This window comes from Eulemur rufifrons, chromosome 2, assembly GCF_041146395.1.
Source record: "Eulemur rufifrons isolate Redbay chromosome 2, OSU_ERuf_1, whole genome shotgun sequence".
In the NCBI taxonomy this organism is placed as follows: Eukaryota; Metazoa; Chordata; class Mammalia; order Primates; family Lemuridae; genus Eulemur; species Eulemur rufifrons.
In genome coordinates, this window is record NC_090984.1 from 41,726,732 (window position 1) to 41,751,389 (window position 24,658).

General features: G+C 42.5%; 2 protein-coding genes across 4 annotated transcripts in view; one reads left to right on the forward strand and one right to left on the reverse strand.

Annotated features, from left to right (window-relative positions):
• Window positions 1-466: 466 nt before the first annotated feature.
• On the forward strand, window positions 467-11,991 carry LYSMD2 (LysM domain containing 2). Of its 3 annotated transcripts, none has more exons than XM_069459783.1 (3): window positions 467-939; window positions 9,693-10,024; window positions 11,360-11,991. In XM_069459783.1, exons 1-3 carry the CDS (start codon window positions 667-669, stop codon window positions 11,400-11,402), a joined length of 648 nt encoding a protein of 215 aa, XP_069315884.1. In that variant the 5' UTR covers window positions 467-666; the 3' UTR covers window positions 11,403-11,991. The 3 variants fall into 3 exon arrangements, with proteins under 3 accessions (XP_069315884.1, XP_069315903.1, XP_069315894.1); XM_069459802.1 differs by lacking the exon at window positions 467-939 and adding an exon at window positions 1,203-1,326; XM_069459793.1 differs by lacking the exon at window positions 467-939 and adding an exon at window positions 1,322-1,509 and having other exon boundaries at window positions 11,360-11,864.
• Window positions 11,992-15,590: 3,599 nt separating this feature from the next.
• The window catches only part of SCG3 (secretogranin III), a 35,440-nt gene continuing 26,372 nt past the window's right edge, over window positions 15,591-24,658 (reverse strand). Inside the window, exons 11-12 of the mRNA XM_069459816.1 lie at window positions 19,610-19,690; window positions 15,591-15,709 (exon numbers count right to left, since the gene is read on the reverse strand). Coding sequence (XP_069315917.1) covers window positions 15,591-15,709; window positions 19,610-19,690 — 200 coding nt within the window. The remainder of the gene's footprint in view (window positions 15,710-19,609; window positions 19,691-24,658) is intronic.

Sequence of the window (24,658 nt, forward strand, 5' to 3'; positions counted from 1 at the left end):
GGTTATTTTGAGGCCACCCACCAGGCCTTAGAAGCACTATAACTTTTGGTGTAATGTTGAAAGGACTGCACCCTCCAGGCTGTTGAGATGGACCTGGAGAAGCTGTGTGTTTGATGCTATTAAATTTTTCTGTGACGTGGACTTTGAGGTCACTAGGGCGGGGGCAGAAACGTACCCTTGGCGTTAGCAGAGCTTTCAGGTCTGAGCAAGCTGGCCCCTGCTGGAGAGTCAACAGAGGGAGCAGAGCAAAGCTTTGTTTTTTTGCCGTGGCCAGGGTCCTGCCCAGGTTCCGTCTGCAAGGCGCAGGAGACCACCTGGCTCCCAGGACGCCTACGGATGGGCCTCTCTTAGCCGCCGCGGCTTCAGCGCGCCCCCGTTTCCTCGCAGGACTGGGCTTTCCTTGGACTGGCGGGCAGGGACGAGCCGCGGCAGTCGGCCGGCAGCTGCGGGAGCTCGTTCTGCTCTTCCCCTTGCGGGTGCGCGAGTGGCGCGGGCCCCCGGGGCAGGCAGGACGCGGAGAAGGGAGGCACCAGCCATGCCCGGCCCGCCGCCCCCGCGGAGCGGCCAGCCGCAGCCCCTGTGAGGAGGCAGAGGAGGCGGCGGCGGAGGAGGAGGAGGCGCCGCCCCCTTGGCGAGCTCCCCGACCTGGCGGCCTCGGCAGGACCCATGGCGGATTCCTCGCCCGCGCTGTCCCTGCGGGAAGGCGGCCCCCGCGCCCCGCGGCCCTCGGCCCACTCGCCACCGCCGCGCTCGCGCTCCGGCTCCGAGTCCGAGGAGGCCGAGCTGTCGCTGAGCCTAGCCCGCACCAAGACCCGCTCGTACGGTAGCACGGCCAGCGTGCGGGCGCCTCTGGGCGCCGGCGTCATCGAGCGCCATGTGGAGCACCGAGTCCGCGCCGGCGACACTCTCCAGGGCATCGCGCTCAAGTACGGAGTCACGGTGAGCAGGGCGCGCCGCCGCGGCCCGGGCTGCCAGCTCCAGGGCGGGGGAGGCGCTGCGGCTGGACGAGGGGGGAGGGGAGGACTTGGGGTGTCAAGAAGGCAGCCATCCGTCCCCCGGCGGCTCTGCTCCACGCGCTCGCTCAGCGCGCGCTGCGGGCGACTGCAATGGTCGCCAAAGAGGGTCCTGCAGCCAGGGGGGCGGGCCGCCAAGACTCCCTCCCCAGGTAGCCGCATCGAGTTCCCGGTGTCCTGCCCAGACTCAGACCATATCTGTCGCGTGAGGAAGGCCAGGGAGGACTAGGGCTTTCGCACCACCAGGAGCCACAGTCACCTGATTTTGCAGTCCCGAGCATGCTACAGTGTATTTACTGAAAGCAGAACTGAGGTGAATTTTATACTCTGCATAAACAAGCTCTATGATGAGTCAGGAATGGTACAGTTGTACCTACTGGATGGTTCTGGTTCTATCGATTATGCTTTATTTAGAAGTGAAATTACACCCCTGGGCTCGCTGGCAACCTTGAATGTGACACCTGTCGCTAAGCAGCAGCCAAGAACTGTGGTCTAGGTGAGCTGGGGGGCTGTGTTTATTACAAATTTATAAGTGTGTGTGTCTTGCGTGTATTTCATTACACCTTTTGGAAGAACATGGAAACCTGAGGGAAAAAATTGTTTCATTAAAATTACTTATAATTAACTCTGAGCTACGTGATGGCCTTTTTACATTTGAGTTTCGTATCAGTTTTCAATGTTCTTTCCTGAAGCACCTTAGACAGCAGTGGGAAGAAAGATGATCTTATCTATATCTTTCTCTTAAAGTGAAACTCTTTCTGGCCCTTTACCCAATGAGAGAGACTGAGTAATTTATTTTGCATATTTGAGGGGGTGTATGTTTACCTATCAGACCCTTCTATCATTTAAACGTTTTGAGAGCAGGAACGTTGCTGTGCAGTCATATACTGACATTATCATGCCCTGGAGAGCCCCATTCTGCCCTCTTGGGAGTTCTCTAAATGTGAACAGAGACCTGCAGTTCTCCATGTGCATTAATGGGGCCTGATTTGGGTCAGAGCCAGAGGAAAGTAGAGTTGGGAAATATCAGTAGCTACCCTCTGCTGAATGCCTGCTGGGTGCCAGGCATTGCATTTGTCCTGTTTCATCTTGATCTTATTTAATTTGACTTTCACAATAAGCCTAGGAGATAGGTGTAATTAATCTTTTTACAGATGAGAAGGTGGATGAGAGGTAAGGATATTTTCCAAGTGTGATTATTTATTGAGACCATCTTGAGTGAACACAGTGATAAAGCATTTGCTTTCCTCTAGATATTACTTCTGATAACCACCCTTATTTTTATCCTGGTTACCAGAGAAGGAAGGTCTTTTCTGTTTTTCATGCATCATCCCTATTAGGCTCGGGTGTCTGTACCTAGGAATCTATGATATCCATAGAAGTGTTATTTCCCGTTGTCCCTTATGGCAGACTCTGCAACCCACAGCCCTCTGTGGTTTCACTTTAGTTGCCTATAGCTCCTAGACATCTGCTGCTGAAGACTAAAACTGCAAGATTTAGTTTGCGGCTAGTTCTCAAATCTCTAAAAGACAGCTGCCTTTACTGGTGTGTGTTTCCTCCCCCCACCAGCAGTGGGTCTTTACACTGAATTACATTTAGGTTTAGGGTTGGGCACCTCTACCATAGTAAGAGGCAGCTGAGGAAGTGAGTCTGGGAAACCGAAACTATTTTGGCTGAGTTGAGAAACTATTAAATAAATACAGTTCAAACCTCAAACATGAACTTGACTGGCTGGAGTTTCCCTGGCTGTTTATCTCCACTGAGACATTAAGGCCCCTTCCCTAGCTCTGTATTCAAGATTTAGCTATTGCTTTTTCAGTGATCCCGGCTAATCCCGATTGGAGTCACACGTCTGGAGGAAACCGACCTGTTCCACGCTGCCACTGTCAACTTTTTGTTTAGAAATCCTGAAAAAACCTCCAGAGAGCAGTATAGGAACTGCAGGTGTTAAGGAGGCAGCCCAGTGGACTTTGCTGTGCGTCAACTTTTTCTTTGTCTCTGCTTCTCCCAGGCAGCTCACCTGTCCTCTCTCCTCTCCAGAGGCCACCTCACCCTCCCAGTACCCTCAGTTAGTTCCTATCCAGTTTTACTCCCAGGGTTTTCTCTTCCTCTTCCAATTAGCTGCTAAGCCAAGTTGTTGCTTAACATTTCCCCTAACAAGTGACCTTGCTGAGAAAAGGCAAAATGATCACCATTTTTAGGAGAATGAGCATTGTGAGTTAGAAGCTGAAGTATTAACATATGTAAACCTTTAGTGTTTATAACTTTAGCCCCTGCTGCTGGTGGAGGTTGTTGACCCTTGCTAGGTCAAAGGGAAGAGAACTGTAAATAGTGCCACCGGAAGCGAGAGGTATGGTGAAGTGGACTTTAGTAATTTGGGGTTTTAGTAGATTCTCATGTATTCTTTTTTTAAAAAAATAGCTTTATTGAGGTATAATTACAAAATTCACCCTGCTTAAGTGTATAATTCAATTATTTTTATTAAAGAGAGTTGAGACAGCTCTCTAAGTTGCACAACTCAATTTTAGAGAAGTTCCATCACCCTGAAAAAGGCCCTGTGTCCATCCCATTCCTCTCATTCTCTGTTCCCCACCTCAGTCCCAGGCAGCCACCAATCTACTTTCTCATTTATAGATTTGCCTTCTCTGGACTTTTCCTATAAGTGGAGTCTCCTGTACTCTTCTAAGACAGCATAGAGAAGGAAAAAGCCTTTTTCCCATGAGCACGTGGCAGTGCTGAACTATGATTGCCACCAACATCTAGAACATAACAGGAGACAGATGTGGGGGTGAATCTTGGGAGAATCATTTAATTTTTTTTCTGTAAAAATAATAATAGTCTGTTTTCTATAAAATAATAATCAAATGGGAGTTGTATGTGTATATGAAAATGTCCGTAAGCCACACAGTACTGTGAAAATGTTAGTTATCTGGAAATGTTTTTGGAAGGGCTTGTCTATTTTAAGGAATGGAGAGGAAGAAAAAGAAGTTTTGAATATTGTATTCACTGTTAGGTAGGTGAACTAGTGATGCTGGCCCAAGTGTCCTTTTTTGTTTTTTTCCTTAATAGCTACTCTTGTGAACCAAGTGTCCTTTGGGGGGAGTTCTCAGCCATGCCCAGTGGCTGCTGTTGAGATACCTTCTAGAGGGGAAGTTTTGCAAATTCCCTCCAAAGTAAATTCACCTTTATAAAAGTGTATTTACCAGGGAGTCATTTTCAGTAAGTTGTTTTTAAATTATTGATGGCACTCATTCTGCCTGCTTTTACCACAACGACCGACCTTGTGGCCATCTGTTAGCTTTCACTTTCTGTATTCAGTAATCTGTTTCTTAGTGACCAGAGAATAAATTTGTATTTCAGTGAGTCATGCTATTCAATCCTGATTAGCAGAGACTTGGAAATGAGAGCATGTGATTGATGTGGCCCGTACCCCTACTCATCCGTCTCTAAGAAACAGAGGGTAGTTCTGCATCACTTTGAAAAGGGCACCCTTTCAAGTCGCAGCATTCACAGGATCTTAGGAAATACTGAACAGAGACAGGTAGGAAAGCTGTAGAGTTTTCCAGCTCTTCCTTGGTTTGGATCATGACTTTCCTTATCTTTATGTGAGGTGAAATTCCCAGAACAGTAGATGCACCTATGGTCAGATAGAAGTATAAAACATTCCAAAGCAAAGGAAAATAACATTTCACCATTTTGGATCCTCCATGGTTTCTTGTCTGTGCTACCACGGTTACCTCCATAAATGGGCTTCCTGTGTCCACTAATGCCTCTTGTTAATCCATTTTTCCGCACAGCTGCTGGAGTGATCTTTAACTGTAATCAGATCATGTCACTCCCTTCCTTCATCCTCTACTGGCTTCTCATCACATTTAAAATAAATTCCAAATTCCTTACCTTGGCATCCAAGGCCCTGCCTGGCCTGAAGTTTGCTAATTACTCTCTATACTTCAGCCACATGGTTTTTTCCTGCTCTGGGCATTTGCTGCTGTTCTTTCTGGCTGAAATGCTTTTTTGTTTTCTTTTCTAGCTCTGTGCACGTCTGGTTTTATACCATAACTTTAATAGAAGTGACAGAGTTTAAAGCCTATGTAGTTGGCCCAAGCCATTGCTTGCGAAAAAGAACAAGTTAAGATCAAATTTATTACCTTTTGATAAAACATTTCAAAACCTTTTGTCACAGGGCAGTGACAACATATTATTTATCTGGGCTTCTTTATGTGAAATTTTCTTTATTTATTCTTACTTTAGGGGAAAATTTTTTTTTATTTTTTAGTTTTTTTGAGACAGAGTCTTGCTCTGTCGCCCAGGCTGGAGTGCAGTGGCATTATCATAGCTCACTGCAACCTCAAACTCCTGGCCTTAAGTGATCTTCCTGCCTCAGCCTCCCAAAGTGCTGGGGTTACAGGTGTAAGCCACTGCACATGGCCAAAAAAAAAATTTTAATGGGAAAAAATTCCTACCTCCTTCCTTCCAACATTTTTGGGTATTTCTTGTGTGCCATGTGTTGTTCTTAATACTCGACATGAATTAATTAATGATCGTTCATATTGTGAGGAAGGAACTATTACCATCCTTACTTTGTAGATAAGAAAACAGAGAATGATTAGAAAGTGGCAAAGTTAGGATATGAACCCAGAAAGTGTGTCCCCAGAGCCTGTTCTTTGAACTCCTACCTTATATTAAACTCTTTTACCTGTTTTCACCTTCAGACTCAAATCTTCCCTGTTCTCATATTGGTTCCCACCTTGATGGGAACAAGCTATGTCTCTATGTCCCTGGTCCCCTTGGTGCTACCATCTTGTGTGTCATCTTTGAATCCAGACCACAAGGGTCAACATATACCTGAAATGTTTACTAATGATACTGATATGAAGAAGATGCGGCCCCCGACTTCAGGAAGCTTGTGGACTGGGTAAAAGGGCAATCAATAGTCAATCAGCATGCAGTGGTAAGTGTAAGAGCTCGGGGGAGCCTTGCCCTTCACCGCCCGTGGACTCCCTGACCACACCCAGTCTCTGACTCAGTCTCCTTGTCTTTGCTCAGTATCTTTGGCCCCTTGCCTGGCTTTAGTGGCCTGTCATGCTCTGCGTTCAGAGTCCCAGCAGGATGCAGTAGCACACTCAGAGGATGAGGCCGAACCGGGTTTAATGAAGGGACGTTGACAGAGTGTGAGCAGGGTTTAGGGAACCAACAAGGGATGGTGAAGTTCCCAGAGACTAGCTATGGCAGGGAGATGTTACCCCTAGGCCTGAAGGGCCAAGGGAAGACTGGCCAGATCTGGAACCTTGGATGGGGGGTGCCTGGCAGGAACCCTGGCCACCAGTCACGGTGAGGTCGTGCTGCTGCGGTTGGAATACCAAGTATAATTCCAAGGACAAGGGGCCTAGGGTAATGCAGTTCTTATTATAAATGGTCAGCCTCCTAGGGTTTAGAGCAGGTTCAAAAAAAGTGGGGAATGGATTAGGAAGTGAAGGGAGGTTTAAAAGGAGAATAATCTGTCTTGAGTTTTCTGCAATTAATAAAAAATAGAAAAAGAAAATAAAAGGAGAAGATACAGCCTAACATACAACTTTTACTACCCATTTCTGGTTACTTCCCTGGGTTCGTCTTCTACACCTGTTCCTCTGACCTGTTATTAATTTATCTATCTATCCGTCCAAAGCACTTAGTGTGTATAAGATCTTTGTCAGACCAGGGAGGCTATAGCAATAACCAGTTCTCGCTCTGAAGGAATTCGCAGTGTACTCTTGCTGTTCCCAGCCCTGCTCAGCAATTCAGATCCTAGTGCTCCCATCTGTTTCTGTCCTCCATCATTATTCCCAGGAAACAATGACTATTAGCAATCACAGGCCCCTTCCAATAAGCATTTCAAAGGTCACTGTGTCAGCAAGGGCTCTTTCTGTTACAAGTGACAGAAAACCTAACTCAAATTGGCCTGAGCAAAAAACAAAAAGAAAAAAAAAAAAAAACCCCGAAACCCCAAGTGGAGCTTATTTGCTCCTGGAACCCAAAGGTCTGAGCTAGTCTGGCTTCAGGCTATGATCCAGAGGTCCCCATGCCCTCCTCTAAGGTAGCTTCATTATCAAGTTCCACACGGTGGCAGGATGACTGCCAGCATCTCCAGCCCACTGCTTCCAGCAGAAAAAAATAGAGAACTTTGTCCCTGACAGACCCAGCAAAACTCTCCTTGCATGTCTGAGTGGTTCTGAGACGCGACTGTGACCTATCAGGAAAGCCAGGGTGCTGTGATGCTTCAAAGGGCAGGACTGAGTCACCTCTCACCTGGAGCCAGGGGAGCGCAGTGCCGTTGGAAGCCTGTGCAGCAGGAGAGGAGCTGGCTGCTGTCTGGAAGAACTAGGGGTGCCACAGGCAGAACAAGGAATATATTTGAACTTGCTATGGACAAAGCGTTCAAGCTGTTTAACCCTTTCAGGTCTAAACCTAAACTAGAGCAGAAATACTTGGGATTTTTAGATTTTAATTTGGTCTCTAAAATGCAGCTGCCCATGTTTATGTTCTCTGTTTCTCACCTTGCCTTTTCTCCTTAAACTAGAACACAAAAGACCATCCCTTCTCTTTTCTTTAATGTAGTATCTGTTAAAGTAAAAAAGAAAGCTGTGTTTGTACTATTTGCATGGATTCAGCTTATAATAAAGCAGGAGAAATAGGGCCCATTTATATGACTGTTGGTCTTACAGGCTTTTTGAAGTAGAAATATAATTTTTTTCACTCAGAATTAATTTGGCATTAAATATTCCTCATAATGTGGTTCCATTAGTCATGTGCTTTAATCTAGGTGTTGTATGGATTTTAGAATCAGACAGAAATCTCAGTTCAAACATTTAAAGAGGTCAAATCAGTCATTTCTGTGGGCCTTGATTTCTTTATTGGAAAATGGAGAGTAGTAAGTATTATCCACTGCCAGGCACTCTTCTAACTACTTTCGTTCTCTCTCTTTCCATGTGTGTATAAATATATGTATGTATACACACACACACACACACGCACACATACATGCACACACACACGCACACAATATTTTAACATTCTCTCTCTCTCTCTATATATATATATATATCTCCTCTATGTGAGTGTGTATATAAACTCTCATTTAATCCTCACAACATCCCTGTGAAGGGTAGATGATATCTGTGTTACACATGAGGAAATAGGCTCTGTAAGTGACAAGCTCATGTTCGTACAGTCTGTGTTGGTGGAGCTGGAATTTGAAGCAGGCCTGTCAGATTCCAAAGCCTGTGTGTTTAGCTATTGTACTACACTGTCTTGGTTACAGACTTTGCAAGAAGGAGTTGTGGTGGAAATTAGATGCTACAGTGCATGTAGAGTGCCTGGCTTGGTGCAGGTTCCAGGCTTGTACAGTGGAGAAGTCTCTAGACAGATTATAGTAGGGTGTGATGAATATCGAAGTAGGCATTTCTCCAACAAACTCAGGACCAGCATAGTTTGGGTCCTGTCTGCACTGACTCGTGTTGTGGACTTAGGCATGCCACTGAACTCTCTTGAGTCTCCGTTTCCTCATTTGTAAAAAGCGCTATAAAAGAGTTTGAAGTTATAAAAACCTGTATTAAATTCTAGCTTCTTCATCTGCCAGTTGTATGATGAGTCCATGGTACATAATCTCTGTGAGCTTTGTTCTTTTTATTTGTGATGTGGATCTTCAGGTACCCACTCTACAGAGTAGAAAGAATGAGACACTGTATGTACAGTGCCCCCACCTGCTTTCTTTACCTGTCCCACATCTACCCATTCTTCAAGGCCCATCTGGAATCAACAGAATCAAATCAGAACCACCACCTTCTCTGTGAGGCCTTTCTTAATGCCTGCAGCCCTGCCTCCATCATTCTTCCAAATACTGGTACTTATGTCTCTACCACCTCCTGTATCTGTTATATACTCAGCCTTCTGTATCCACGGGTTCTGTGTCTGGGGATTCAGCCAACCTCGGAAAATTAGTTAGGCGCACAGTGGTTGTGCCTGAACATGTACAGACTTTTTTTCTTGTCCTTATTTCCTATTCAATATAGTATGACAACTGTTTATACAGCATTTACATTGTATCATGTATTATAACTCATCTAGAGGTGGTTTAAAGTGTACAGGAGGATGTGCGTAGGTGATATGCAAATGATATGCCATTTTATATAAGGAACTTGAGCGTCCTTGGATTTTGTTATCCAAGGGAGGTCCTGGAACCAATCCCCCACAGATACCCAGGGACGACTGTATTCGCCAAGCACAATTCTAGAGACATGGGAAGCATTCCATAAGTAAAATTGCAGCGATAATATTTGTTTTAAGTTATATAACAGAAATGTTAAAACAAGAATGGAATTTCCTAAATAAGTGCTAAAAATTTTACATTTTTTAATTTCAGGGATTTAAGGCCACTGACATTAAAAGCTGCCTTGTTGGGGAAATAATGTAGTGTGGGAAATTAGTCTTTCCTTTTTTGAAATTGGGAAACAGTATTTCCTGACATCTCTTGAAATAACTAGGGCTTTCTGGGGAGGTGACCACACTGGAATGAAGAATCTCAAATCGAGAGACAGTATTGCATACATTTAACTCACAAATATTTGTAGTTCTGTGTTGTATAACAGGCCCTACTCCTGGACTTGCTTATGTTAACTCTGTGTTTCCTTTTTTATATTTTAGATGGAGCAGATTAAAAGGGCCAATAAACTGTTTACCAATGATTGTATATTTCTGAAGAAAACTTTGAACATCCCAGTTATATCAGAGAAGCCTTTGTTGTTTAATGGACTTAACTCCATTGATTCTCCAGAAAATGAAACTGTTGATAGCAGTTTTTCTCATGAAGAGGAACCAGTGGTAGCTGGGGAAGACCTCCCTCCTCCCAGTCCTCAAGAATCTGATGTTCAGCCCATACAGCCTGAGGAAGTATCAGCCAGAGATTTCCTGCAGAGACTCGATTTGCAGATTAAGTTATCAACACAGGCAGCCAAGAAACTAAAAGAAGAGAGCAGGTAAAAATACCCTGGTTCTAATGTCAGAGGCTAAATAAATTACTATTAAGATGTCCTTGCTGGGCCAAATCTTTCTTTCTTTCTTCCTTTCTTCCCTCCCCTCCCCTCCCCTCCTCTCCCATTCTCTTCTCCTCTCTTCTTCTCTTCTTTGAAACAAAATCTTGCTCTGTCGCCCCGTCTGGAGTGCAGTGGCATCAGCCTAGCTCACAGCAACCACAAACTCCTGGGCTCAAGTGATCCTCCTGCCTCAGCCTCCCAAGTAGCTGGGACTACAGGCATGCACCACTACGCCCTGCTTTTTTTCTATTTTTAGTAAAGATGGGGTCTCACTTTTGCTCACACTGGTCTCAAACTCCTGACCTCAAACAATCCTACTGTCTTAGCCCAAATCTTTCCTTACTTTCTTTCCTTTTTTGCTTTAAAATCTATGTTTTCATTCTAGAAAGACATTTTAAATATATGAAATCTACCAGAGCTACTGCCTGCACAAGGCTTTATCTGTTGCAGTGCTTTTGTCTCTGTTATTTATTATAAAAAGTTTGCTGCTTTGCTTTAATAGCATCACTATCCAGCTAGCAATTCTGGATAGCTGCCAAGTAAAAGCATCTCATTGACACCTTCAAGGGCAGTAGTGCCCTAGGAAATACTTGTAAAATACTGATTCTTAGAAAATTTGTCAGACCTTGTCTGTTATTTGTTACTGGGTAGTCCCTACTTAAGAACTCATGTGAGCTTTTTTGTTTTTTAATTTGGTACTAGGGCTAACCTTTCTCTCTCCTAAAAAATTGGTTTCCTTCTTCCATTAAGATTTCAAGAAGGCACAACCTACTGTGTTTTTCCTTTTTTGCCTTGGCTACTGAGAAGCTTGCACCTAAAATTGATACCCAGGTTCAACTACTGTAATATTTGTTATGGTTAATATATTTGTTTCCTTCTCCTTTCCTTAGTCCTGATTTTTTATTTCTATTTTATTCATCTTGTCATTATATTTGTATACAATTTGTTAGAGGTCACTCAAATCCTTTTGAGAAAGAGGTGGAATATAAAAAACATGAACAAATATAAATATGAATATAATGTAGTCTATATTAAATATATTTAAATGTAATATAAACAAATTAGATATGATGAACAAATACCATTATTTTTTTCAATAACTGAGACACCAGTAAAATGGAGACAATAAGATATTCCTTATTGCATGAAACACCAAGCCTTAATAACTTTTTGTGTTCCGTACAACTTTGAAGGCATGCACAATATTCTAAGTTGATATACTCCCGCCCTTCTTTGGCAAGTATAAACACTGATTGATTCTGTATTTCTCTTTTTCAGAAGTGAAGAAAGTCCCTATGCAACTTCCCTCTATCACAGTTAGGTGATTCGGGGGCATGACTCAAACCTGGATTAAAATATGGTTGGACCGTGAAGGATGCGACGACTGAAGACTCGGAAGCATCCCTTCTGGAATCCCATAGTGTACATCTTAGAATCATAATTTACCTACTACAATTGCACTGAAGTGATTAGTTTCCTCTGGCTTTCTATAAATTTAAGTCTTTATTATGGCATGATGGCAAAATTGTATCCTAAAGCTCATCACTTTTGTAGGTGACGATAGTTTTTAGACTAGCTTTTGTAAATACTGGTTGACATAAAGCATCAAAGACTATTTATATATTTAAGCTAAAAACAATGGTTATCTCCTTATGAAATCCTAATTATGTGAAAAACATGGTTGCTGTTGAAGTGATGCTGAATTTGCTGTGTGTTTATAACTTAAGTGCTATAAATATATATTTCGATATGTATTACATATTCTGTATTAAAATAAAGAACCAAATTTTGTCTGCTATTTTGTAAAAATAAACTACAAAGGTCTGAATGAGGAAAATAAACTATGTTTTCAAATTTGAGTCTTCATTTTTTTTGACAAATGGGAAAATAATATTGATTTTTAAATTCTATATTTTAAGTGGTGACAGCTTCTCCGCCACTATAATGGTTTTTATTATTATAAATGCAATTTTGAAAAAAGTTTTAATCTAAAAGTAAATCATCAACAGAGTAGTGCCAGCTAGAAAATAATAATAAAAAATAAAATAAAATAAATTACAGTTGATTTGCTTTTAGATTATTAAAGCTTGGAATTTTAATTGACTTATTGTATTTCAGATATAGTCAAAACATGGAATAGAATCAAAAGAACAAATAAACAATACCATAATCTGACACATTGCTGAATTCTAATTTAGATTTCATTGCCAAGTCATTTTATAGAGTGTTTTGTAGTCACTGTACTCATTTGAATTGAGAGTTAGGTTTTTATTCACGTAATTTGTCTTGCCTTTATTATATGTATAGCTTACAGCAGTAAACTTTAAGCAATATATCATCTACATTTAAATATTTATGTGGTCTTGATTTCTATTCAACTACTAAGATAAATAAATCTTTGAACTTCTACAAAAATTCCCCATATTTACCCCTTACCAACATCCCAAAAAGAGTCTGCTATCTGTGGGGCAAAAAGGACTTTTTTTTTCCTTTTTTCTTATTTTTTAGAGATGGGGTCTTACTGTATGCCCAGACTGGATTTGAACTCCTGAGCTCAAGTGCTCCTCCCACTTCAGACTCCCACGCCACTGTGCCTGGCTTCCCTCTTCCTGTTCTCCCTTTTTTCCTCTTTTCTCCTTCTCTTCTCTTCCTTCCTCTTCTTCCTCCCTGTCTTGTTTTTCCAGGTCTTCCATTAAGCAGGAAACAAGTGCCCTTAGGTGTTAATATAGCAGAGCTTGCAGAACCAGAACTGCACACACCCAATCCTTGAGACTAACCAACAGGCAGTAGATGTCTGTGTCTTGCTGATTTTCCTGTTTGTTCATAACATATATAATCTCTTGAGTTTTTTTTTTCTCATGTTATTATAGCATCTTTGCAATAGGGTGCTCTCTTGATCATGCTTTGCTGTTTTCTTGTATGCACTACTACCTGAACTGTAGGGAGTTAGTTGGAAGAGGAGAAAACTAAAAGAAAAAAATAAATAAAGGAAGAAAATTAGTTATGTATTTAAGGCTCAAGCAAGCCTCTGCAGAGGCCTAGGAACTTTTAAAAATGTAGAGTTATCATGCTGTTTGCCATAAAATGATTGGAAATTTGAGAGTAATCCAGAAGATATAAATCCAAAGACACTATCCAAAAGATGTAACATAAGCTCAAATCTGAAATTACGACATCTCAATTTTTTTTTTTTTTTTTTTTTTTTTGAGACACAGTCTCGCTCTGTCCCCTGGGCTAGAGTGCCATGGTGTCAGCTTAGCTCACAGCAACCTCAAACTCTCCTGGGCTCAAGCAATCCTCCTGCCTCAGCCTCCCAAGTAGCTGGGACTACAGGCATGTGCCACCATGCCTGGCTAGTTTTTTTTTTTTTTTTTTTCCATTTTAGTTGCCTGGCTAATTTCTGGCTAATTTCTTTCTATTTTTAGTAAAGACGGGGTCCTGCTTTTGCTGAGGCTGGTCTCAAACTCCTGATCTCAAGCAATCCTCCCACCTCAGCCTCACTGACTACTAGGACCATAGGTGTGAGCCACCACACCTGGCTCTCAAAAATTTTTTTCTGAGTGGTTTATTTTTGCCTAAGGTCTCTCAGCAATTTCTAGCCAAAACATCATTCATCTTCAAGGTACTATTGACTTTGAATTCTTTGTGGCCACAGCTGAACTGTACCGGACAAGAGTACTTCAGTCTCTACCTTGTGCAGAGAATCACTGTGGAGGGGGCTGAGAAACAAAAAACCTGGGTTCCAGTCCCAGCTTTACCACTTCCTGACCACATGAGCTTAAACATATCCTGTGCTCTTGTTCCCTTTGTGAACTAGTTTCTAAAACAGAACTGATCATCTTCCTTTCATCTTGGTCATCGATAGGAGCTAATGAATGCCAATGTCCTTTGAAAGCAAGTAAACTCTCCAAATAAATTTCTTATTTTTAAAAATATTGCATAAATATTTAGATACATTATAGAAAAGTGAACCAATAAAAAGCTTTAGTCAGAGTCAGTTTATTGTCTGATGGAGAAGCAGCCTGTTTGGACATGGCTGAAGTAGAGTTAGTCATGTTATCAAAAATGACTCATTAAAACAATCTGACTCACTGTGCTTTGGCAAGTGTTATTTGGGAGAAGGTGTTTTTAGTTCCTTCTCCCCACTCACCAATGGGCACTGGCTTCTCTAGAACATATTGAGTTTAGTTTGGTGTATGTCAGGCTTTGGTTTTTGTTTGTTTTTGCAACTCTTTGGAGAGGACAGAAAAGAGAAGCAGCAGTCCCCGACCTGTGAAAAACAACAGCCCTGTGAGTTCCCTGGTCCTTACCAAAGGTGCCGTAGCCTGGAAGGGCATGAAAGACAGCAGTGTAGGTACAGAAGGCTGTTTGAAGTAGTGACAGCTAAGACACAGAGCATTGTGTTATTTTTACTATTTTAAGCAAATATATAGAAAAATATTTATGTAATTAATTTACACTGAATAATCCATTTTCAAAGCATTCTTTGGTGTGGGAACATTGACCGTTAACATTTCAAGAGGACCTCAGGCCACTGTGTGGTTGTTTCCAGGGCCGAGTTTGTGGTGGTGGCTGAGGAAGAGGAGTTGAAGGGACTTGCAGGGACTTGAAGTTCATTAACCTCTTCCTCCAGGGAAGCTCCTTTATCCACTTTGGTTCACAGGGAAAGAAATGATTTTTATCTCTATTTCTACCCTACTGCCCGGCCCTTTGCTCTCTGTCGAGACACCTTGACTTGGGTCAAATCCAGTTTAGATAACGGAGATCCGGCATACATTTTTACCTTGCTTTATGTAGTGTTTATGACCTCACTTGTCTTCTTGGAGAGTATAAATACCCTGTTTATGAGTAAACTCAATCTCTGAAAACTCACTAGTAGGAAATGTTAAGAGCAAGAGGAAGTTGTTAATAAACCCAACACATCCTATGCCTATTTTTTAGGTCCCTTTTTGTGCCACTGGGCCTCATAAAGAGCTAGCTAAAAAGAACAGCCAAAAAAGCAGATGGTCCTGCTCATGCTATGAGGCTTTGCGTAAATGGGAATTTATTTCAACTCCCCAAAGGGATCTGCTAGTGGAAACATCTTGTTACAGCCATATTCTACAGGGTGCTTCAGGGAGTGTGTGCGCGCGTGTGTGTGTGTGTGTGTGTGTGTGTGTGTTAGAGAGAGAGAGAGAGAGAGAAAGAGAGATAGTGGAAAGAAGGTTTAGTTTTAAGTTCAGTCCAGTGGAGGCTTTTCCAAAGCAACATATCTGATTATAAAATGTACATCTATGAGGAAATAAGGATTCTATATACAAAATCTCAGCTTGCATACAACTTTACTTTTCAGATAGTTTGTACGGCAAGAAGGCTATGTTTTAACCACTTCTAAAAGGTTAACTACTGTAAATTCAGCACTTTCTACTGATCCTTGGGTCAAAAAAACTTTAATCACAGAATTAGAAGTGTTTTAAGCTATATTATGTTTTCTCAAACAGCCGAAAGACTCCTGGATCTGTTGCCGTTTTTACAGGCTGCTGTAAATTCGCTTGATGGCCTTGGCTTCTTCCTTATCAAGAATGCCTTTCTCCACATACGCATCGGCTTGTTGGTTGATGAAGTCCCTCATCTTTGAAAGGTCATAATCTGGAAAATATTATTAGAATGTCAGGAGCAAAGATGAGGAAAGACCAGTCCCGTTACGGTGATTATCATTAACTGAGAGGCATTTTGTACGATAACACAATTACCATTCCTCGCCTTTCACATTGGAAAACCTTTTAATTCTTGGCATCTGCACTTTACAGTTTGGAATGATGTTTATGTGTATTATATTATCTCATCTGCTCTTCATCACAACCCTGTGAGGTATTCAGGTGGGGAGTACCATCCATTTGACCAAAGAGGGAATCGGCTCATGATCAGGACTTTGCAAACTTTAACGTTTATACCAGTCACCTGGGGTTCTTGGGAAGTTGCAGATTCGTATTCGGTAGGTCTGGGGTGGGGGCCGGGTTTTGCATTTTAAGCTCTCAGGAGATGCCAATGCTGATGGTCCGGGAACCACCCTTGGGGTAGCAAGATCCTAAAGCTTAAGTGCCTTGTTCACATAGGTAGTAAAAGTTATTATCAAAACCAGGTGTTCTGACTTCTCGATCTTGTCAACACCAGGTTAAGTACCTGTGGATGTGACAACCCACATTTTTTTTTTCCAAATTAAGAATTACCTTGATTACTTCATGTTGTTTGAATGGTATGCATAGAGCAAAAAGCCAGCTGTAACCTTTTAATGGCTTCTCTGTCCCACTTAAACAAAATCTATTTAAATCATCAAACTACCACCCAAAGTAAAGAGGCTGCCTCTGGCATCTTTCTGAAGGCTTAAAAAAACTCCACATCTTCGTTTGATTCTTTAAGTACTATATGATTATAATTGTAAAAGACCAGAACGGAGCCCTGCCTCAGTCTGTAAAGGGGAGAGAAAGGAGGGACAGTGGATATAAGAGCGCAGAGGGATTCGCAGGCACCATTAGCCAGCCTCAGTGTAATCCGAACCTGGGTCGCTTGGGTATTTTTAAGTCCTTACATAAAAGGAAAACAAAGCATGAAGGACTCTCCACAAGCACTAAGTGTTTACCATGTCAAGGTGAGCGAGGCTTAGAGAGAGCTCGTCCCCCTCGGCCAGCAGGCACTTGCTCCCCATTAGGGCACGGCCATGAGGACTTAGAGAGAACTCCCAGCATTGGGCACTTGACAACCATCATCTTATTTATGCCTTACAAAACCCCACGAGGTATTGTGACATTATGTTGGGGCACTTTAGGTCTCAGGTAACAGAATCTCTCTCTTTGACCTTCTCCTGCCCTCCTTTCACCTGCCCAAGGCAGGATCTCATCTGAGTGTGGGTCTGTGGGTCATAAGGGCCTCATCTCAGAAAGGGTCCTGCCCCACAGCCTGGAGGAAGGAATGCTACACAGAGTGCGAGAAGAATCTGAACGGACAGGGCTTGGCGGGTTTGTCCAATCACATTTCTATGGTTATCAATTGTGCCTTTTCAATGAAGTCTCCATAAATGGCCCCAGAGGACAGGGTAAGGGAGCTTCCGGATAGCTGGACACGTGGAGCTGCCAGGGAGGCGACTGAGAACTCATCCATGTGCCGGGAGGGTGGAGCGCCCACCCCAACTCCACAGGGGTAGAAGCTCCCGTGCTCGGGACCCTTCCAGAGCTTGTCCTACATATCTCTTCACCTGGCTGTTTGTTTTCATCCTTTAAAATATCCTTTGTAATAAACTGGTGAATGTAAACTGACCTCTGTGAGCTGCTCTAGCAAATTAATCAAACTCAAGGAAGGGGTCATGGGAACCCCAACTGGAAGCTGGTCGGTCTGACATTCTGGAGGCTCAGATTCGAGACTGGTATGAACAAAGGGGTGGTTTTGTGGGACTGAGCCCTCAACCTGTGGTTTCTGAGGCTGCCTCCAGGTAGACAGTGTCAGAATTGCACTGAAATTGGAGAACACCCAGCTGGTGTCTGCTACCGAATCAATGGCTTGCTTGGTGTGTGGGGAGAAGCCCTCCCACATTTGGTCACTGAAGTCCTCTGCGTCGAGTGTTATTTTTTCCACACCCCCAGGTAAGCATTAGTATCCCCATTTCAGAGACAAAAAAAAGGACAGAGGGGGTAAGTCACTTGCCCAGGTCTGTCTGTAGTCCCTCCTTGCCCATTCTACGGCCTTGCAGTACTGAATGTTAACACTGGCTCTTCAGAAGTGGTTGCAGTGTCAATCAATTCTGGGACAAATAATGGGACAAAGGGCAAATTCCCAAGGATAGATGTGGAGAGGTACAGTGATTTGAATGGACAATCAGGCAAATATTTTGCTTTCTTTTGGAAAGGAAAAACTGTATCTTTATGACATGGGCGTTACTCTGTGCAGTGGGAAAATCTCTCAAGAGATAAGGGCTGGGATTCATTTTCTTAAAAGCACACTTTTTTGTAAAGGCTGCATAAAGATCTTATCATCCTCACTATCACATCACACGGACCTCCCTTTCCTGGGTTTGGGAAGGGGATTCAGGCCACCCAGGACCCTGACAAACGAAGGTTATTAGCAGCAGTAAAGAAAGGTCAGAATGAATAGTCTTCCTGTTCCTACAGCTGCAGCTACTGAGCGGCCCCACGACCTCGATCCCCACAGGCTTTGAGAGATGACCCAGAGTCCAGCAGAGCACGTATGAGGGCAGTGGGGAAAGAGCACCCTGGAATAATCTGGGGAGAAAAAATTCTGACGCCAGAGCCCTGTCCCCAGATTTTCTGATTTAGTGGTGCCGGAGTGCAACCTGGGCAGCGGGATATTTAGACGCTCTGCAGGTGATGTGGGTGCACTGTATTGGGAACCATTACTCATCTCATTTGAAAGCATCACTCTGCAGCTGCTCTGGCCAGACACCTGGGAATCATGCCAGACTCCTCCCTCTCCACGGAGCTCTAGAGTCCCTCCCTTCCTCTTTATGTGCTCTGCCTTGCCTTAGTCTAAGCCCCACCATTTCTGCTCCAGATCTTTGCCTCCTTATCTTTCTCCTGCCTTCTGGGGGTTTCTCTTTTCAATCTGTAGTCCCACTGCTGCCAGATGGATTTCTCAGTTCTTAACCTAATTAGGCCCCAAATTAGGCTCCCCTGGCTATAACCAACCTCCTTTGCAGGGTGCACAAGGATCTCCTGGTGTGGCCACTGCCCACTTCCCAGCCCTGTTGGCTGCTCCTCCCCGCAGACACCCAGTTTTTTTGCAGAAACGAATGGCTCTGGTTCCCAGAACCACCCCTCTCTTTTGAGCCTTCACGGGTACCCAGTGTTCCCTCTGCCTTCATCTCTCCTCACTGGGCACATTCCTCCTTACCTTTTCCAGCTAAGGCCTTCCTGTGGCCCTTTCTCCCAACTCTCTCTGTCCTAGTAAGAAGATCCACCCCGTCCTCTTGCCTCTTTGGCACCACTGCACCTATACCCATGACAGCGCTGAGCAGGGCCAGCCAGAGCTCTGCTGACGCTGTGAGCGTCTTGGGCGGGCCGCACCTATCATCCCTCGCATCTCTGACGCTCACAACAGGATTTGGTTCGGGGTTTTGTCTTACGTAAGTGAGCGACTGCTTTTGTGATTGCAGGGTACATTTAACATGTGCTCAGAAAATGTCACTGTTTAAAATATTCCAAGAAAACGGGGGTAGATAAAACAAGACTGACAAAATGTCGATAATTATTGAAATGGGTAATGGACACATGGGGATTCATTATACTATTCACTCTACTTTTGCTTGACATTTTGCATAATAAAATGTAGACAGAAAAAAATGCCTTTGCTTGAAAGGCTGATTTGAATAATGAGAGAAATGGTGGTTCTGTTCCCCTCTGCGTCCGAGAGGTGACTGGGGTCTTTTTGGGCTCCGAGGGGAGACTTTAGAACAGTCAATTTGATTGCGGGAATCTTTATATAACAAGAGCCCCCGACAAATGGTGAAGTTTGCAGTGTACAACTGCAGTAAGTCCCTACCTTCTTTATTTCCCTTTTTGTCATGTTTCTTCAGCCATTCAATATTCTTCCTGATGGCTTCCAAATAGGCTTCTGTTTTTCCTGGAAAAGGCAAGAGAACCATATCAAACACTCATAAAATAGCACTGCATCTCTTTCTAAAGACCACATTTATGTTCAAAACCACAAATACTGGACTTATGGAGCAGTTGCAAGGTGGTGTCCCTAACTGGGTAATGTGCATATTTGAATGTATATGTGTGTGTGTGGGGGGGGGGGGTTGTATGTGTCAAGGAGCATTATCCACACACACAAATAAATACAGTTCGATGTCCTGGCAGAGAAGAGTTTTGATTCAGTTTACTAGATAGGTGGGTCCCTACAATTCTCAGATTGGTTCATTTCTGGTTAGGGATGGTTATTCCAAACCAAGGCGCGTTATCAGGTCAAGGACTGAACCAGAATGGAAGACATTTAAAGGACCCCATCGCTTCAGTTAAAAATCCAAATGTGTGGCTTTGTGTAAGCAGTTCTATAAGTTTTCTGCCCAATCCTAGGAGGGGATGTGTAAAAACTCAGATCAAGAGGTGATCAGGCCCTCACTTCAAGGTTTGGATGGTGAACCTTGGAACTGGTTTACTCCCCTGGATGTAAAACTCTCCAATGGGCCTCAAGCATGGCTTGGGAATACCCGGCATCACGGAAGCACCTACTCTATGATGTTTTTTATCTGCATGGTTGTCTGTAAGTGGAGATTATCATCAACTTAGAGATGAGGAATCAGAGAGGCTAAGTGACTTGGCTAAGGTCACACAGGAAATAATAGCTGGAATTTGGACTCTGGTCTGCTTAGTTTCTGTTACCTACATTATTTGAAAGATAAGGCCCCGTCTTCAGACACGGACACTAATGCCTTGTTCTTTATCAAAGAAATCAAACATCCCCTTAACCGGGTGAATCCTTAAGGCTCAGAGTGTCAGTACCAAGAGACGTGGTCTAGGGAGTACAAGCTGGCTTTTAAAAAGAGGCTTGCAAAGTCCAGAGCCTCTGCAGAAGCAATGGCTGCAAAGCTCAGTGTGGTGACAACCCAGGCTGAGCCCCCTCTTGAGCCCTGTTACCTGCAGTCTACTGCGCACGCTTCTTGGTTGGGCTGCCTCTACCGTGTGCTTGTTACGTGCCAGGGACTGCACTTTGTGCTCCAAAATGTGTTAGCTCTTTTATTCTTCACAACAACCTTTAGAGGCATTCCTAATATTATTCCCATTTTACAGGTCAAGAAACTGAAGCACAGAGAAAGTAATATGCTGAAGATCACATAGTAGAGCCAGGCTTGAACCCAGCTGCATCTGACTACTGTCCATGTACAATAACACTGCTCTAACAGCTGTCGATGTTCCAATTTCCATCATTGCATTTACCTTCCTGTGCATCTTTTTCCTAATCTTGAAGCCCACTCTTAGCTCACCACCAAAGGGCTCCATGGTATCTGGTCCCTAAAGAAGCACAGAGACTCTCCTAAGCAGAAAGGTATAAATGGATGACAGAAGAGATTCACAATGTTTATCCCTTATTCATTCCAATATTCTGGGTGGAAACAGCCTTGATTTCAGTGGCTTGTTTTCAAGAATGTCAGAGCATGTGAAGAACAATATCCCCTGGGTGATGTTATGATATAACATTACAGCACAATCAGTACAGAGATTTTCATTGTCTATTGCCTGTTGAGGAGAAGATTAACCAGATTTGGTGATATAAAAACAGTGTTTTCTGTTTAAAATTAATTCATTTAGATAAGGCATTTTTAACATGCATTGTGGATGGGGGAGGTGGGAGGGGGAGGTGGGGATGTGTAAATTCACACCTAGTGGGTGCGGTGCATACTGTCTGGGGGGTGGGCACAATGTAGCTTTGACTCAGCAGTGCAAACGCAATTTATGTGATCATAGCGTTTGTGCCCCTGTAATATTCTGAAATAAAAAATAAAGTCAAATTGCATTAACCTTTATAAAAAAGATAAGGCATTTTGAACAAGGAAAGAAATCTTAGTGTAGACTCTTTCTATATAATACAACTGCATTGTTTTTAAAGAGCTTAAAGCAAATTAGTGATCCTCATGGGGTTTGCTTTAATGAATAGATAATGATTTGTCATTAGCACATTAGGTAGTTAGGGCTTCTGATACTTTTGAGTATGTCTGAAAATAGTCTCGTTTAAATAATTTTAAGCATTTTTTCCACTATCTCATCCATGATATTGTGTCACAACGTGATGAGCTTACTTGAGAAAAGCAAAAATACAGCTTAGTCTCTGTTAAAATATTGCATTAAAAATTCTGAATTAAGACATTAAAAAAAATTATGAGGTTTTTATCATAGTGTAGCAGACATTCCCCACTGTCTTGCCTCCCTCTCTCCAGATATGCTAATGATGGACATGCTCAACGGATGGTGGATAAAATGGGTAGATCAGTGCATCAGCTTCCTTGTTCCTCAGGCGTGTTCTACCTTCAGTTCCCCAGAGGTCTTCAGTGGCATTGAGCTGAATTGCCCACAGCGGAAGGCTGCTCATTAACACAACTTATATTGGCTTCTTTCCTTTCCCTGTCTCATGTACCTACCCCGCAGTGGTGCTGCCTGGGGTCACCTCCCAATTAAACTCCTATAAATCCTTCTCTTAGGGTCTGCTTTGGAGGGAACTTGACATAAGCCAATTGGAAATAGAGGTCTCATCATTACCTTGTTAGGTTGCTTTGTGCTAAGGAACGAATTACCTATAAAAATGGTGTGGGATTTTAAAAATATGAAATGTATGAAACGCAAATGTATTCACTATATTGACATTATCAACCCACAACAAAGAATGAGTTTACTACAGCTTAGAGAAAACTAGACTACAGGCCATTAAGAGACTAGTACCTTATGGGTCATAACACATGTGATAAGGACAGTCTCTCTGATTTTAAACGGAACACCCCATCACCCTCATCCTCCTTTTATGCTTTATTTTTATCCGAAAGAAGGTGATTCCTTATCACCTTCTACTATATTATATAATTTGTTTATTAAGTTTATTGTCTTTCTCCTTTAGAAATATCTTGTTTGCTGATGTACCCTCATGCCTAGAACTAGGACTGACACATAGTAGGCCCTCAATAAATACTTTTTGAATGAGTAAATGGATGAAGGCTTCCTATATAGAAGTCAAATTGAAATTAGAAGTATGATCAGTGAGCATGGAATCCAAAGTAGGGAAATCTATGCCATTTATCTCTTTTTTTTTTTCAATGAAAATGAATTGTTTATTGGAAAGACTTGAAATTTAATGGATTCTGAATCTAAATGATATGTATATGAGAAATAATTTAAAACATAGATGTGGTAGACATACTATATCCACATGTCATTTATTCTTCACAGAACTCTATGAAATAAGTATCATTGTTCCTATTGTCTTTTTCTTTCCTTTCCTTTCCTTTTTTTTCTTTTTGCCTCATCCCTGGTGGCAGGTAAACATTGTTCCTATTTTACTTATGAAGAAACTAAGACTCAGAGAGGTTAAGTGATACATTCAAGGGGACACAGCCAAGTAAGGGTCAGAGCCTGGTTTTGAACCAGAGTGAATCTGGAGCCCCTAGTGACTGGAGCTGGGTCAAATTCACCTTTTAGACTAGAGGAATTTAGTGTCTGTTGTTATCAAACTGGCAAACAAGGCAGTGCTTGTTAACCTTCGCTGCACATTAAAATCACTTAGCCAAATTTTAAAAAGTCCAATGTCCAAGTCACTCCTCAGACCAATTAAATCAGAATCTGGGGATAGGGACCGAGCATCAGTATTTTTTAATGATCCCGAGGTGATTCCCATGTGCAGCAAAGTTTGGGAACAACTGCCACCAGTATTGAGACCTCCACGTAGCTACAGCAGCACTGGTGACAATGGGAATAACAGCAGGTGTTCCTCTGTGCTTGGAGAGAAGCAGCTTGTTCCTATTTACTTTTCTCTAGAGCTGTAAAGCTAATCTTTTATTTACACGTGTGCACTGAAAACCTATGAGTCTACTTTGGAAAGCTGGACTATTTTTTCCCTAATTTATTTCAGCTTCCTTTGGAAAAAAATAGCTCATGGCTGAAGTAATAGAGCACAAAAGCCTTAAAACATATGCCGAAGCAGATGGGAAGACAGCCAGAGTCAAGACGCAGCCCTGCTTTTCTGGCTGTTCTGCTTTTCTACGCTGCAAGGGAAATATCTTTTTTTATACATAAATTTGTCCTGACCCTAATAGGTTGTTCTGACCACTCTCCTCCTACTCCCCTGCAACAAAAGTGTACAAATCAATAGGATTAACCTATTGCATACTGGATATACTAAAGATATTAAGTATTCTAAGAATATTTATAAAATTAAGTTTGATATAATGCTTAGAATTATTGTCAAGGCTACATGATTACAGTTTTGAACTGCAGAAAGCAAAGCAACTGATACTGGCATTGTGGACACCAATATGGGCCACAGAGCCATTCAAGAATTTCTGTATAACGATGCCATTTCACATGCCTCTAAGATGCAGCATGGAATACTGGAATAGCACCGGATTGAGAGTCAGGGGACATGGGTTCAAGGCCCAGCTTTGTCACTCTTTGGCCATGAGATCTTGAACAAGTTACTTCTTCTCGGCCTTGTTTTGCTGATTTATAAATTAAGGGGTGAATTCTAAAAAAGAAATTCATGGTTTGCACATATGGGAAGAAATTCTCCCTTGCTATTCTTGAAAAACCTATGTCTTCCATGCCTGTGCTTAGCTTCCAGCCCACTTGCTGACTCCCAGGGGAGAAGACTGAACTCACTATTTATGGACATTTCCAAGAATGCTTTGGGACTTGAATGGAAGCATAAATTTTCTTCTCTTATGTTGCTTAAAAAATAAGAGCATCCACATGAGTTAGGTAATTTATTATCAATGTCTTAATGAAACAGGCTAACTTTTCTGGCTCCTATAAAACAAAAATAGGAGACTGATAGGATATTTAGGTGAAAGTTATCTTACAGATCTCCTTTTTCAACCTAACTTTATTA

Bases quoted from the DNA above. Each gene is read 5' to 3' on its own strand.
- LYSMD2 (XM_069459783.1), top strand. From the start codon at position 667: ATGGCGGATTCCTCGCCCGCGCTGTCCCTGCGGGAAGGCGGCCCCCGC. The intron at 940-9,692 runs GTGAGCAGGGCG...TTTATATTTTAG, and splicing joins CGCTCAAGTACGGAGTCACG to ATGGAGCAGATTAAAAGGGC. The intron at 10,025-11,359 runs GTAAAAATACCC...TCTCTTTTTCAG, and splicing joins AAACTAAAAGAAGAGAGCAG to AAGTGAAGAAAGTCCCTATG.